This window comes from Vipera berus (assembly GCF_964194415.1).
Source record: "Vipera berus genome assembly, chromosome: 1".
Taxonomy (NCBI): domain Eukaryota; kingdom Metazoa; phylum Chordata; class Lepidosauria; order Squamata; family Viperidae; genus Vipera; species Vipera berus.
In genome coordinates, this window is record NC_138202.1 from 268,818,075 (window position 1) to 268,833,030 (window position 14,956).

General features: G+C 40.3%; 1 protein-coding gene across 1 annotated transcript; it reads left to right on the top strand.

The window, feature by feature from the left end:
- Positions 1-4,883: 4,883 nt before the first annotated feature.
- On the top strand, positions 4,884-11,490 carry SMIM28 (small integral membrane protein 28; the record flags this gene model as incomplete). Its single annotated transcript, XM_081326167.1, has 2 exons — positions 4,884-4,997; positions 11,107-11,490. 2 exons carry the CDS (start codon positions 4,884-4,886, stop codon positions 11,488-11,490), a joined length of 498 nt encoding a protein of 165 aa, XP_081182293.1.
- Between the last annotated feature and the right edge of the window lie 3,466 nt (positions 11,491-14,956).

Here is a 14,956-nt window from a genome sequence, read left to right on the forward strand (position 1 = left end):
TCATCCTACTGATGCGAAGGTAAAAGCAATTAAAGCAGCTCCCACACCCAAGAATAAAATGGAGCTTCAAGCCTTTTGGGGACTGTTAAACTTTTACCACACATTTTTGCCACACAAGGCGTCCATTGCAGAGCCCTTACACAGATTACTCGATAAAAAAATCACCATGGATCTGGACTATCACACATAAGTTTTCAAACTTTAAAAAAATTATTGGCCAGCAATGCCACGATCACCCATTTCATTGAAACTAAACCCATCTGTATTGCCTGTGATGCATCTCCCTATGGAGTGGGTGCAGTATTAAGTCATATTGAAGACGGGGGTAAGCAAGTACCAATAGCGTATTACTCCAGAACATTGTCAGCAGCAGAGCGTAACTACGTGCAAATTGATAAGGAAGCCTTGGCAATCGTTGCTGGAGTAAAGAAATTCCATGAGTACCTGTATGGTATGGAATTCGTTATTTTCACAGATCATAAGCCCCTTTTGGGTCTTTTTACCACAGACAGGCAAACTCCGCAGATAATGTCACCTAGAATGCTCAGGTGGTCCATTTTCTTGTCAGCCTATACGTACAAGCTTATATACAGGCCAGGCAAGGAAATGGGCCATGCAGACGGGCTTAGCAGGCTTCCTTTACCAAATACTGAACCAGATCCAGCTCCAGCGTCACAAATTATGTGTTTACAGGAACTTCCGGAATGCCCCCTTAGCGCAAAGGTCATAGCGGCAGAGACACCCACTGACAAAATATTAAGCAGGGTTTTGGCTTAGGTCTGCTCGGGATGGCAGGATAGGTCCCCGGGACCGGACTTCCAGTCATATTTTGTGAGGAGACATGAACTGTTGGTACACAAAGGATGTCTGTTGTGGGGATGCAGGGTTGTTATACCTGACAAAGTACAACAGAGAGTTCTGCAATCACTCCATGAAGGGCACCCCGGGGTGGTATGCATGAAGGCATTGGCTAGGAGTTATTTGTGGTGGCCAGGGTTGGATAAGGCCATCAAAGACCAGGTCACGGGATGTTATATTTGTCAGAGGTCCCAGCCTGAACAGCCACATGCACCAGTGCATAAGTGGGAAGCCACACACACCCGCTGGTCCAGGGTGCACATTGATTTTGCTGGGCCCTTTCAGGGAAAATTATTTTTTTTAGCAGTACATAGTTACTCAAAATGGTTAGAAGTGGTACCAGTTCATAACATGACCACAGCCAGGGACAATCCAGGTACTCAAGGGAATTTTTGCCACACATGGCCTCCCTGATGTATTGGTCTCAGATAACAGGCCACAATTTACTTCTGCGGATTTTCAGGTATTTACAACAATGTTCGGAATTAGACACATCACCGCCGCCCCGTTCCACCCATCTTCTAACAGCATGGCTGAACGTATGGTGTGCACAATGAAGGATGTTCTGCGGCGCATCATACACAGAGATTGGAAAAGCAGGTTAGCACAATTTTTGTTGCACCAACACTCAACCCCTTCTACAGCTACTGGAAAGAGCCCAACGGAACTACGCTGGGGGAAAAGACTCATTACAAAATTAGACAGACTACACCCAGACAGAGTAGCAGCGGACTCAGAGTATCCACTGAATCACAGACAATTCACCAATGGAGATTTGGTATGGACCAGGAATTATGCTTCAGGTCACCCTTGGGTGCCAGGGGAGGTTGTTGAACAAACTGGTCCATTGTCTTACGTTATAAGGGTGGATGGGGGGTAGACAACACAGAAGGCACGTTGATCAAATAAGGAAAAGAGTACTTGAAAATAGTTCCGGAATTGGCACACAGGTGGACAGTCCATCAACACACACTGACAGCGACTACCAAACAGATACTGAGGAATTGTGGACTGTAGGTCCTAACTTAAATACTGACACAGTGACACCTCCCAGAGGACCAGAGCAAAACAGACAGTCTGTTCTCCCCATACTGGACAGGGGAGAAACTTTGAGATGATCTAATCGTTCACACAAGTCACCGGCGTATCTCGCGGATTTTGTGTGTGAATAAGAAGAACGCATGTTTATAGTTGTTATTGGGTTATGAGTATTGTTTAGTCTTACAGGGGGAAGGGGTGCAATGTATACAAGCTGTTATAAGGTTTGACAGGTTCAGAAGGTAGAGAGCGCTGGACAGTGACAGTGGAGCCTGGCCGGCGGGAAGCAGAGTTTGATGCTATTGGCTGTTGAGACTGACTTGAGCTGAAGTTTGATTTAAGTGGTTAACAGACTCACAGTTGATGCAGTATAAATAGAGCGAATATAGCCATTTATTCAGTTCAGTTCTGTTACAGTTACCAGCAATAAAGTACAGTGTTTCAGCACACAGCGTCTGACTAATTCTTCGAACCTGCAACATAATACACACACCCCAAAGCAAGGAAAAAGTCAGCGTTGGAAGCCACACACTCCCAATGTACGTTTTATAGCCGAGTCACATACCAGCCCCACCCCTCTTAGCACAAGCCAGCATCTGGCCATGTGCCCATAAACACCCCACCCCCTTCTCTGCGTCCATGCGTGCTCCCATGCCTGTGCTCCCCTGTGAGCCGCCCTCCGTGAGGTAAGTATTTTGGGCGACCCCCCCAACCTCCTATAGCCCCACCCTGAGTGTATATGCTAACGTGTCTCCACTGTGTAATCACCCCTTCCCAACCGACCAGCCCCCGCTCACCCCCGCCTGGCCCCAGCAGGCTCATCCGCGTGTCCCAAGTTGCTGGCTCGCTAGGTCTCGGCTCCAGTTTGCTTAGAGCCGGCAATGCCGAAACACAGCTGGATACCCCAACCAGTGTGCAGGCAGGTCTGTCCTGCTGGGTGCCTGCGCAGCCTGCTGCAAACATGCTCGGCATGGCTCTCTCCTCAACCGAGCAGCCCGGGCTGTCCTTCTGAGTGCCTGCAGGGCCTTCTGCAAGGTCCCTCCACACAGGTGTGACCGGGGGCTGGGAAGCAGCTGGCCGTCAGGTCTGTTGCACATCGGCGGCCTCCGCCGCTCTCATTTGGGACACCGGACCGTGAGATGAAGCAGGGCAGGTAAGTACAGTGGAGTCAGCCGAGCAGCCCGGGCCGTCCTTCTGAGTGCCTGCGGGGCCTTCTGCAAGGTCCCTCCACACAGGTGTGACCGGGGGCTGGGAAGCAGCTGGCCGTCAGGTCTGTTGCACATCGGCGGCCTCCGCCGCTCTCATTTGGGACGCCGGACCGTGAGATGAAGCAGGGCAGGTAAGTACAGTGGAGTCAGCCGAGCAGCCCGGGCTGTCCTTCTGAGTGCCTGCGGGGCCTTCTGCGAGGTCCCTGTGTGCAGGTGTGACCAGGGGCTGGGAAGCAGCTGGCCGTCAGGTCTGCTGCATGTTGGCGGCCTCCGCCGCTCTCATTCGGGATGCCGGACCGTGAGGTGAAGCAGGGCGGGTAAGTACAGTGGAGTCAGAGGTCCCCGTGTAGTGTCGGGCCTGCGGGGCTCGACACCAGGATCATGCAATCAAAACTCAGGTGTTTGGCAACCAGCATGTATTTATGATGTTCACCACCTCCTGGAGTCATGTGGTCATCATATGCAATTTTCCCAGCTGGTTTCCAACAAGCAATGTCAATGGGGGAAGCTGAACTCACTTAATGATCTCCTGGTTCACTTAACAACTATTGTTATTCGCTTAACAGCTGAGGCAAAAACAAAAGTTGTAAAATCGGACATGACTCACGCCTTGCTTAGCAATAAAAATACTACTCCCAACTGTGGTCGTAGGTTGAGGGCTACTTGTACTATGTCACATATCTTTAACACTTAGCAATTTTACATTTGAATTCCTTGCCTGGATACTAACAGGACTAGATGATTTCCTTTGTTTTCTTCTTACTAATCACCGATAGAGCATAATTTCTTGTTGTTGCAATTTTATCAAAAGTTTCCCAAACAATGTTAAGTTCAGAATATAGCCAAGGGGGAAGGAACTAAAAGAAAGATAAGAACCACCAAGTGATCATGCTGACATCTTACCGCTCTATCAATGCAGTTTTGCTATAAGGGGAGTATAGAAACCATTTGGAGTCTTTTTGCTTTGAATAATTACGTAAATTAAATGATTGAAACATAATGATACTTATCTATTTTAAAAAAAGCTACGGAAGATTAAAGAGCAGAATTAAGCCCGTTAGATGTGTCACTGAAAGCAATCGTATATTCTCAGTTACTAAAGCCTTTTCTAGCAGCAGCCTCTTTTCGGATTTATCATTAACATCTACATTCTAATACCTCTAAATAATTCAGAACAGCTTTCAGCTATGCCCTTGCCTGCCTAACAGCAACTGCTTTTGCTATTTACATTGCATCCAAGTGGAAATATTTCCTTAACCCTTAGGGAGAAGCAAGCCTTTTGTTATCTCTCTATAACATTAGGGCTCCCTTCCTCTCCACACACACATGTATGTGTATATATATAAATTGTATGTATATGAACTATAAATGTAGACCATGATTTATCCACAGAGTTAGGACCATGTGCACTCAGACTGTCATGGAAATACCCCTTTAATAATCCCAATGCAGGCAACCGTCCAATCAGAATGCTATCTCTTCCCTGATACCTGATGCCAGCTTCCCTGGTAATGTAGGCCACTGAAGCAAATCCAGAGAGATTGAGTTAGAAGACAAAATAGCATCCAAGATTCATTTGGTCACTGTTCTACCCTTTCCTTCTTCACTGCCAGGAACAGGAGAGAATATCAGCATGGTTTTCAGCTTAGGCATTCCAAGGTAGGCCTAGTATCAGTGGGGTAGGGAAGAAAGAGGGAAGTGACAGTATTAAAAATAATCAAAAAGAAGACCACAATTGAAGAGGAAGAACAAAGAACAAACCCACACGTCCATGAAAGTATGCGTTGGCTTCTGGACAGTGGTAGCTGGAAGAAATTTGGACACGCTGACAGGGGAAACTATGACTGGTTAGCCAGTGAACCAGGCGCGCCATTGGTGGAAACCGAGCTACAGGTTTGTCTCTTATGTTTATGTTTGTTTATGTCTCTTATGTTTGTCTCTTTATGTTTCTTGAATTTACTTCTGTTCTTTCAAGATGTCTCGTTTCAGAGTTTGTGCAAGTGCTTGACTTTACATAAATTGCACGCCGTCCTCCATGCAATAGTTCCTTTGTTTCACCAACCCAGGGGAAAAAAAGTTTGCAGAAACTGATATAAATATTTACCTCAAAACATAACATCAAATGGATATTTTGGCTGCTTTTGAATCTGTCATTTTATTTATGTCCTATTTCATTCTCAATCTTTCTCTCAGCAGACCCTTTTAGTGATGTTAGAATAAGTGATATTCAGCAAATTTTGTTTCCTGGATTATATTACTTTTCAGTGTTGTGAGTGGCAAAAGGGGAAACAGGCGTGAGAGATAGATCAGAAAGACTACCCTGACAAGACAATCTAAAAGAGATTTTGAGGGTCAAATTATTTTTCTCAGTATTTTTTTACAGTAACTTGTAAAGTAATTTAGTCTGGTTCTTTAAATAATAGCCTAACTGCACTGGGTCAAAAATAAAACTAATAGCAGGCTAGGAATATAATTCTCTGCATGTCTACTCTGAAGTAAGTCCCACTGAATTTAGTGGACTATTGAATTGAATTTATTCCTTCTAAATATTTCTAGGTCTCCTGGTTAGACAGAATAACCTATTGCAATAAGACCAGAAGAATAATAGTAATATGACAGTAAATGATTGCAATGGTGTTTTTTGTGTTGATGTCAGCTACTATGAGCATAAATGTGATTCTTCACATTTGCATGATTTCATAGAATTGTCCACAATGCATACTTTTTCATTGATTATGTTGAAAATGTGATTTTATTCATCTGAATGTTTAAACTATTACCATACTAAAAAAAAGTAGTGTTGAAGTTAATACTGAATGTGTTTGGTCTGTGATAAAAAATCGGTGATTACTCATTTACATCTTCACAAGACTACTTAATGCTAGAGTCAACATGTTTTGAATCTGCAAATGGTGATTCACATCTACACACAGTATATTTAAATATCATTCCATGTACACATTTGATTCTGTTCTTGATTAAAATAGCTTGTGATTTCTACATCATTACCACAATGAGCCAAACTCCATTCTCAGTAATCAACCAGATTTTTTTTTTTTGCTTTTTCTTGGGCCTTTGTTTAAAATTCAAAAGTACACTCATATGTTGATAAAAGTGCATAGGAAAACGCTGAAGAGAGAAGCAACCTAGAACTAAGGAGAAATTTTCTAACAGTAAGAACAGTGGAATTACTTGCCTTCAGAAATTGTGGGTGCTCCATCACTGGAGATTATTATGAAGATATTGGATAACCATTTGTGTGAAATGGTACAGTGTCTCCTCCTTGAGCAGGGGGTGGACTAGAAGACCTCCAAAGTCCCTTCCAATTCAGTAATTCTGTTATTCTGTTAAACCCTGCTCTGCAGTGATGAATTTGTAAGTTTAGCTATAAACGTGTATTATTCTCATTGATTAATTTTGAAATCCTGGTTAGGGAAATGTTAGAATATTATACAAATCAACTAGTTTTTCTTGTGCCTACTTATTAATGAATCTAGCAATTCTGTATATTTTTGAAAAAATATTATTAGTCATATCTGTTTTCTTTTCCTATGTTTTCTCAACCAAAATATATAAAACATACAGTATGGCCAGGTGTAAATAAAGAGCACTGTAAAATGGTAATGTTTCTTCCATACAAGAAGACTCAGGACAAATCAGTCATACATTTTAACAGAATGTATTTGGAAGATATGCTGTTTTGTGGATTGATTAAACCAGTATGGGTATTTTGCAAAAGACATTTTGCAAAAAAAATAGGGCCCATGGTTTCCTTCTCTAAAATAATGTCAATGTTTTAAATAGGCAAGCTATCTACAATACGCATTTTGTATTGTATTCAAAGCGCAGAATACTTAAAGTCAACTGATGATTCATACTAAAAATCTGCAACAAATGATATCATTGCTGTTGCATTTGAAAATATTGATTAACCTATCCATTCCCTCATGAGATATAAAAATCAGAGTATACAAGATACACTTAAGTATAATTTGGAAAACATCCTATTTACCTTATGCCATTAGGCTTCAAGTGGTAGTAAAATAGAATCAAACATAAAAGGTTTGCAGTTTACTTTTCCTTCACAAAGTATTTTTTTAATGCTAGTGCTGCAATATTTGATATTCACCATAATCCTTTCTACCATATTATATACCATTAAATATGTATTGAATATATAATTAAAGAACAACATAAATTTTTAATTTCCCCTTTCCTTCCTAGTGACAATTTATCCATTTAAATAATGTCCCAGCTGCTTATTACAATAAGTTGGGGTCTTGTTTACATGATACACTTCTAACACAAACAGTGAAAAATGATGACATGAGAATTATATATTTTCATGCTAAAGAGAAATGATATATATTCATATTTCAGATGTTTCTGAAGAACATCTAAAGATTGGCCAAGTATCCATTAACTCAGACCAGTGGAAAGAAAATGTCTGGAATTTAAACTCTGGAACATAAATATATATAAAAAGCTCTGACATCTGCACATCACAGTGGGCAAATGCATGTGTGACTTTATTCTTATAAACAATAAATATTTTAATATGTCTGAGTCTTCTATTAAGTCAAAGGTAAAGGTAAAGGTTCCCCCGCACATGCGTGCTAATCGTTTCCAACTCTAGGGGCCGGTACTCATCTCCGTTTCAAAGCCGAAGATCCAGCGCTTGTCCGAGGATGTCTCCGTGGTCATGTGGCCGGCATGACTAGACGCCAAAGGCGCATGGAACGCTGTTACCTTCCCACCTTAGTGGTCCCTATTTTTCTACTTGCATTTTTACATACTTTCAAACTGCTAGGTTGGCAGAAGCTGGGACGAGTAACAGGTGCTCATTCTGTTACGCGGCACTCGGGATTCGACCCACCAAACTGCCGACCTTCTGATCGACAAGCTCAGCGTCCTAATCCACTGACCCAATGTGTCAAGCCAAGTGCTAAATAAAGGGTTAAGCGTTTGAAGAACTATGATTTATTGTGAAGCTCTTGTGCAAAGCTCAAGACAGAAAAACTACAGAGAATTCACACCACAGAAAGTATCTATTAGTATAGGCAACATAAATCACTAACATATACTATAACATACATATAAATATATACATACTATGTCAATAAATGAACAGTGAGTCCTACGGGAGAAGGGCGGTATATAAATCGAATAAATAAAAATAAAATAAAAAATAAAATGATACTTCTTTATGTCTTTATGTCCTTGCGGATGCTCAGTGTTTTAATGCAAGTGTAAAATAGACTGAGTTTGTGTTGTCATTTACCCCCAATGTCTATGACTAGAAATCATGATTTGCTATCTGACATAGTTTTATCATGAAACTGACATGCTTATGTACATCATTTACAATAATTCCTATGTGTTTTAATACAAGTATAATAGTCAGAAGGAAACCATGGGCCCTATTGTTTTTTGCAATTGTTTGAAATAAGATTAAATCTACATATGTATTCCATGCAGAATGATAAAAACTTAACAAAAACAAGATAAAAAAATAAAAATAATATATACATCCTTAACAAATTTATTAAGGCAACTCACTATTGTTTTAATTGTTATTGTTTGACAACAAAAAATGTAACAATAAAATAGGTGCCAGCTTGTATTCTCAAAAATGTGGTGTCCTATTCCATTCAATTAAGTTTCACAATTCCATCCAGAACAATTCCCATTTCCATGGATGCCTTACACAAACAGAAATATTTTTATCCCGCTTAAATGATCATTTAACAAAAAAAAAATCCTTTGGCTGTTAGCATACATTCCTTAAAGTGGGACAGGTAGATAAATTTAAAAGAAATGAATGCTAAAGGATGTCTCTTAAAGTAATTTAAGCACCCTACCAAAATCATAGTGGATAAATAGCGAAAACTGTGATTTGTTTGGCAGCAAAATTAATAGCTGCTTATTCATCATCTGTCCTGTCCAGTTTTTAAAAATCTATTTACCCTTATCAAAGTTTAAATGGGAGGAAGAAAAATGTAGAATGATAAGGGGGAAAAAACTTGCTTATAGTTACTTCTAGCATGGTTAGAAAAACACAGGGATGAGGATAAACTAAGTTGCAAGGTAATATTTATATGATTCAGTCAACATTTTAAATAGCTTCGGAAAGTGTCAGTTGTGTTCTTCTTCATACTTTATACCATTGCTAACTCTGAGGTCAACATCAGCTATAGGATGGCAGGAGAGACTGGAGTGTAATGCTGAGACTTGACCACTTTAACCTCTCAACCAATTTGTTTAATTAAAACATGGGTGTGCAATGCACCAGTTGCATCCATGTGTGCAACTCAGAGCATTCTATAGTTGCCGCTCCACCTATCCACTGCATAGCTACTAGTGGAATCATATTGGAGAAGAGCCGAGTAGTTTGCCAAAAGCATACTTCCTTTCGGAAAGGGCACAAAGCCATCAGGTTTTTTTAAAGAAATCCCAGTCACTTAGTTGTTAAATAGAGCCTTGGTGGAGCAGTGGGCTAATGCCTCCTTAAGTAACACCAGCTGCCTGCAATTAGTGCAGGTTCGCATCCCACCAGGCTCAAGGTTGACTCAGCCTTCCATCCTTCCGAGGTAGGTAAAATGAGGAGCCAGATTGTTGGGGGCAATTAAGCTGACTTTGTAATAATGCCGCTTGGGTGTGTGTGTGTGTGAAAGCCCTAATAAGCAGGCATATACATAGAATGAAGGCTACTGCTAAGCTTGTAAGCCGCCCTGAGTCTTCGGAGAAGGGCGGGATATAAATGGAATTTAAAAAAAATAATCAGCCACCTGCTAGCCATAGAAAAGTAGGGAAACAGTTGCTATCCAATTGATAGCGGTAGAGGCAATATAAGAGAGGTAAACATACTGATCTGGATCCTTATTTCCTTCCCTCTGGGGAAGCTGTCTGTTTCAGTGACGTTTTTTTCAATGGGATAAGGGCAAAGAGGGCATTTTAACACCTGGAACTCTAGAAATACTGCTACAGGTGTTAAAGGATGCTCTCAAATGGGTGAAGAGGTGGTGCTGTGGGACGCTTCCCCTCTAACCTCCCGGTTTCTGAGATGTAATTAAAAGAACTCCTTCAAGGATTGTTCCTATGGGCAGCAGCAAACATTAGATACAATCAATCGTTTGTGGGTTTGACGGAGGTCATTATTGGCATAGAAAAGGAGGCTACAGAGTCTTTGCAATTGCTATTTTCAAATCACCTCTGACCGTCCATAATAAAGTTTTCCTGAGTGATAGGGTACAGCAGCAAATGCCAACCTATGTCTCAGAGGCTTGAAGAAGAGAGATGGATTAGCCCTTAGGTGGAGGCATTTTTCTAAGGGCAAGCGAGAGCCTGCTTGGAGAACTCATTGGGCAGTATAATGTCATGGTTCCGACAGATGAAACTCTTCAAAAGAACTTCGAGGCATTGTTTACCTTAAAGGATCTTTTATTCGAGTAGCATAATATCGGCACTTACATAATCAAAGCCAAAAACTGAATTCCCCTCCCCTGGGCACATAGTATCAAAGCACAATTCCCTCCTCCAATTAACAGTCATAAATCACATTCCCCAATTAGCTTGAAGTGCGGGCTTCCTCTCCAGCTCGCCAATTCCTTATCAGCTCTGGGCTCAACAACCTTGATTCTCATGCTACGTTTACTGTTGTTATGTCTAGCTGGACTCTCATTCACACTCTCCCCCCCCTCCCAGCATCATCTAACTCTAAAAGCGAAAGGGGAAAAATGGCTACATTTCCCTCTATTGTCAATGCAAAAACATCCAATGTTAGCAGCGTTGACATATAGCTGTTCAGTTGTGCATACTCTGCAAAACAACACATTCTATTATATCTGTGTTTATACTTTATTAATTTGCTTATTTCAATGGGTTTGGGCTTTTTTGATACTACTGTTTACTGCCTTGAGATGCCGTTGTTATGAAAGGCAGGATTCACATAAAATAAAATTGGCTAAGGCCTGATGCACATTTTTGTCTTGGTTTCTCCTAGAGTCAGCATAAAGCAAGTTCAACCAAAGAAGACATAGAGCCATTCCTATGCATCATATTACCAGCTACCGTGATGCTCTTCCTGGCATTCCTGTTGCTCTTCCTCTATAGACGTTGCCAACGTCGCAATCCTCAGGCTCAGATCTTCAGCATTGACCTGCCAGAATCTCTTCCGGAGCATGAGGTGACAGATTTTCTCTCTGTGCTACCCTGGAACAATGAGCAGAGGTTCCAATACTCCACTCTCCTGCCTGAAACTGCCTTTCTCACTGTATGCCTGCCTCCGTCATATGAGGAGGCCACCATGAAGGCATCCACGGAAGAGGACCATGTTCAGCGATTTCAGGAGCCACTGCCTCCTTATGAAGAGACCAAACCACAATAAGCACACAGAAATCTTTTGGGTCAGGGTTCCCAGTCTATTATGACTTCTGAAAACAAAGTAAGAAGAACTAAGAGCAAGGCAATCCTACAAGCACAATGGAGCTTCAAGGGATTAATTTAAAATGGTAACAGTATCAATTTAAAATGGAACATATATTGAAATAGCTCACCAGCCAACTGTATTGGATGAAGGAAATATTAAACTTAACACTGTGCCTAGGAAATTCCTGGAGTAAATGACATACAGATGTTTTAGAGGACAAATCTGAAGTGAGTTGGATTGCAACAGCTGTGTTGGAAAGCAACTAGATTTGAATTACACATATACATAATTGAAAGGGCTTTAATGTTTGTAATGCAGGAATATTTCTTAGACATTTTATGAATTCAACAAATAATCAACAAGTTTACATATCAAAATACTACAGATTATACATGTTTTTTGAAATGTATCTGAAGGTCTCTGAATGGCACACACAATAAATGTGCGGGGTTTTTTGAATGTTTAAGAAAAGTGGAACGTTTGGAGATTTAATTATTGGAAGGCACAGTAAGATATACACCAATGCAGTAATTTTCTGCACTGTGTATAGAATAATTTCACATTTTTTCTACGTTTAAATAAAACTCCTGTAAATCTTTTAATTCTAGATACAAAGTTAAATATGGCTACGTTAAAAACAATAAAGTATTTAATTTATTTATTTATTTTTTATTTTGCTTCTCAGGTAGATTACATTTCTGTCACTAGAAAATCAGTATCATTATTTATCTATCTATCTATCTATCTATCTATCTATCTATCATCCCTATCATGTATTTGTGAGAACAACCTTTCCATAAGGACATCTACCTGTCCTATCTGAGTAGATAGGGTAGGCATACTCCTAGTGTCTTTCTTTATACACTGTCACCTTATAGGAAATGTGCCTTTTCCCTTGCCCTTCTGGAACATTCTTCCCTCTGAGTTATAGCAGACGGCAATCCTCCCAGCCTTTTAAAAGGCACTGAAGATTTGACTCCCCCACCCCCAAGTGCTGGTTATAGGATGAGGTGACTGTATGCCAGAAGCTTAACTTGGGGCTAGGTTTTTGTTTTGTTTTGTTTTCATGTTTATGGTTTTAAGAGTTTTAATATAATTTTGTTGTTGTTTTATTATAATAATCTTTAATTCTTGATTGGGAGCTTGGTAAAACAACAGTGACTATATAAAAGTTTTAAAATAAACATTGAATTTTTAGCTATATTTCAACATCATAGTTTTAGATATGAACATAAGGAAGAAAATTTAGAACAATTATCACAGCTATTTTTATCAATAACAGCTATGTGAATGTTAGTTGCATAGTTTTCATAAGTCAACAGGCAAAGTAATGCTTTAAGTAATATCCATCAATAGGCGCAAATTTACTCTTTATCTGATAACTATCATTTTATATAAACATGTTAGTAAAAACAGAAACAAATAATTTCTTGGTAAATTAGAATTGCCTATAGGTGAGATGTGCAGCATACAAATCAAATAAGTAAATAAATAAATAGCTACTGTAATTGATGTGGATGCTTTATTCATATTTATTTCAAAAAAATCGGTTATTTCAAAAAAACAATTGCCTGTTGTCATCCAGATAAACATTTCGGGACAAATCAATGCAATCTACACTAAGGAATGAATTAATGCTATAGAACTAGCATTCTATATTTTTAATTAAATAATTGCATCAGTATAACCTCTCTAATACTGATACTATAGCTATATTGCTTATTTATTTTTAGTAGAAGTTGTTAAGAAACAAGCTGGAATTTAACAGGCCAATCTTCTTTAAATTCAAGTCACTTGACTAACAATGCCTTTCTAGTTGGAAAGATTATGCATCAACATAATAAATACTGCAAACCAATAGTTTTCAGACTGTCTCTACTTTCTTAGCCTAATAAAAGTTTACTTTCTATCCCATCCCTTCTTTATATATCGGTGACTATCAAGATCTCTTGGCAATTCACAATAAAAAGGATAAGCCCATAAAATCAAATTAAAATTAAGTAGTTTGAAAATACATTAAAACCATTAGAAACTTGTTCAAAGGCAAATATTTCCAAGCTCAGGAGGGGTTCAAAGAACAGGAAATTATAAGGAAGCCTCTGGGTGTTAGATAAGGTCTAACAAATGTATATATTGCTATGCACAGTGAAAATGTAGTATGTGAGACATAGTTAAGCCTGAGAACTCAGGATATGATAATCCTTCTATTCTAATATGGTCAATAGTACTTCCTAAATGGTTCTTTGCTAGGATACCTAAAAAGTCCAGGATATTATCAATCCCACTTGAGAGTTTAATCATACTTGTGACATTTGGAAGGATGGATTTGTACAGATAAGAAACTTTTATTTTTATATTGATTTATGCAGAAGCAATTTAAAGTTGCAACATAATATATTAACCTGAGCTGGGGGTTGGACTAGAAGACCTCCAAGGTCCCTTCCAACTCTATTGTTATTGTTATTATTATCCCTGCCGGTTCTAACAATGAACTTTTGTGCAAGTGAAACGTGTGGAAGAACGTACACCAATCTGCAGTCAGCAGTCTTTTCGTGTGCGTTATTTTGCACAATGATTCTTTTTTCTTTCTTTCATGCACATCTAACGGTCTCAAATTTATGCACTTTTATTCTGAAACCTTGCCGAAGTTCACTGTTCCTACCCCGAAATTTCGTGAATTGCCTATCCCAAATTACACAAGAAGAATTTGGCATCCTTACAAAAACAACAAGAAGGAAGTCTTGTAACACTCAGCAAGATTTCATAAGAGGACCTTCTAATCCAGGGATTCCCAACCGGGGGTGCTCGCACCCTTTGGGGGTGCGAGACGATATTCCCGGGGTTGCGAAAACTTGGGTTTTTCAAAATTATAGTGTATATGCGTAATTCGTTGCCGTTATTTCGAACTATTTGTAAGGGGGTGCGAGAATATATGAGAAACGTTCTTAGGGGTGCGGGGTATAGAAAAGGTTGGGAGCCGCTGGACTAGCACAGGGGTAGGCAACCTCGGCTCTTTTATGACTCATGGACTTCAACTCCCAGAATTCCTGAGCCAGCCAAGCTGGCTCAGGAATTCTGGGAGTTGAAGTCCATGAGTCATAAAAGAGCCGAGGTTGCCTACCCCTGGACTAGCCAAACCCTAACAAGTAAAACTCGCTCGCTCCCTTGGCTTTGCCGAGCGCGTTCCTCCCCGCAATTCAAAAGGAGTGCGGGATTGTGAAGTGAACGTCCAGTTTGTGCTTCAACGAGGCAAGGGCGCAAACTTGGGAGCGCCAAAAGTTTCCTCCGCGTCCTCGAGCGCGGGAAACGCCCTTGGCCCGAGGCAGCCAGCGCCCCCGCCGAAATGCGAGCATTCCCTCAGCGAAAAGAAACGCAGCGCTGGTGGGAGCGAGCGGGCGAGATTGAACACTCGTGCCTTCTGTTT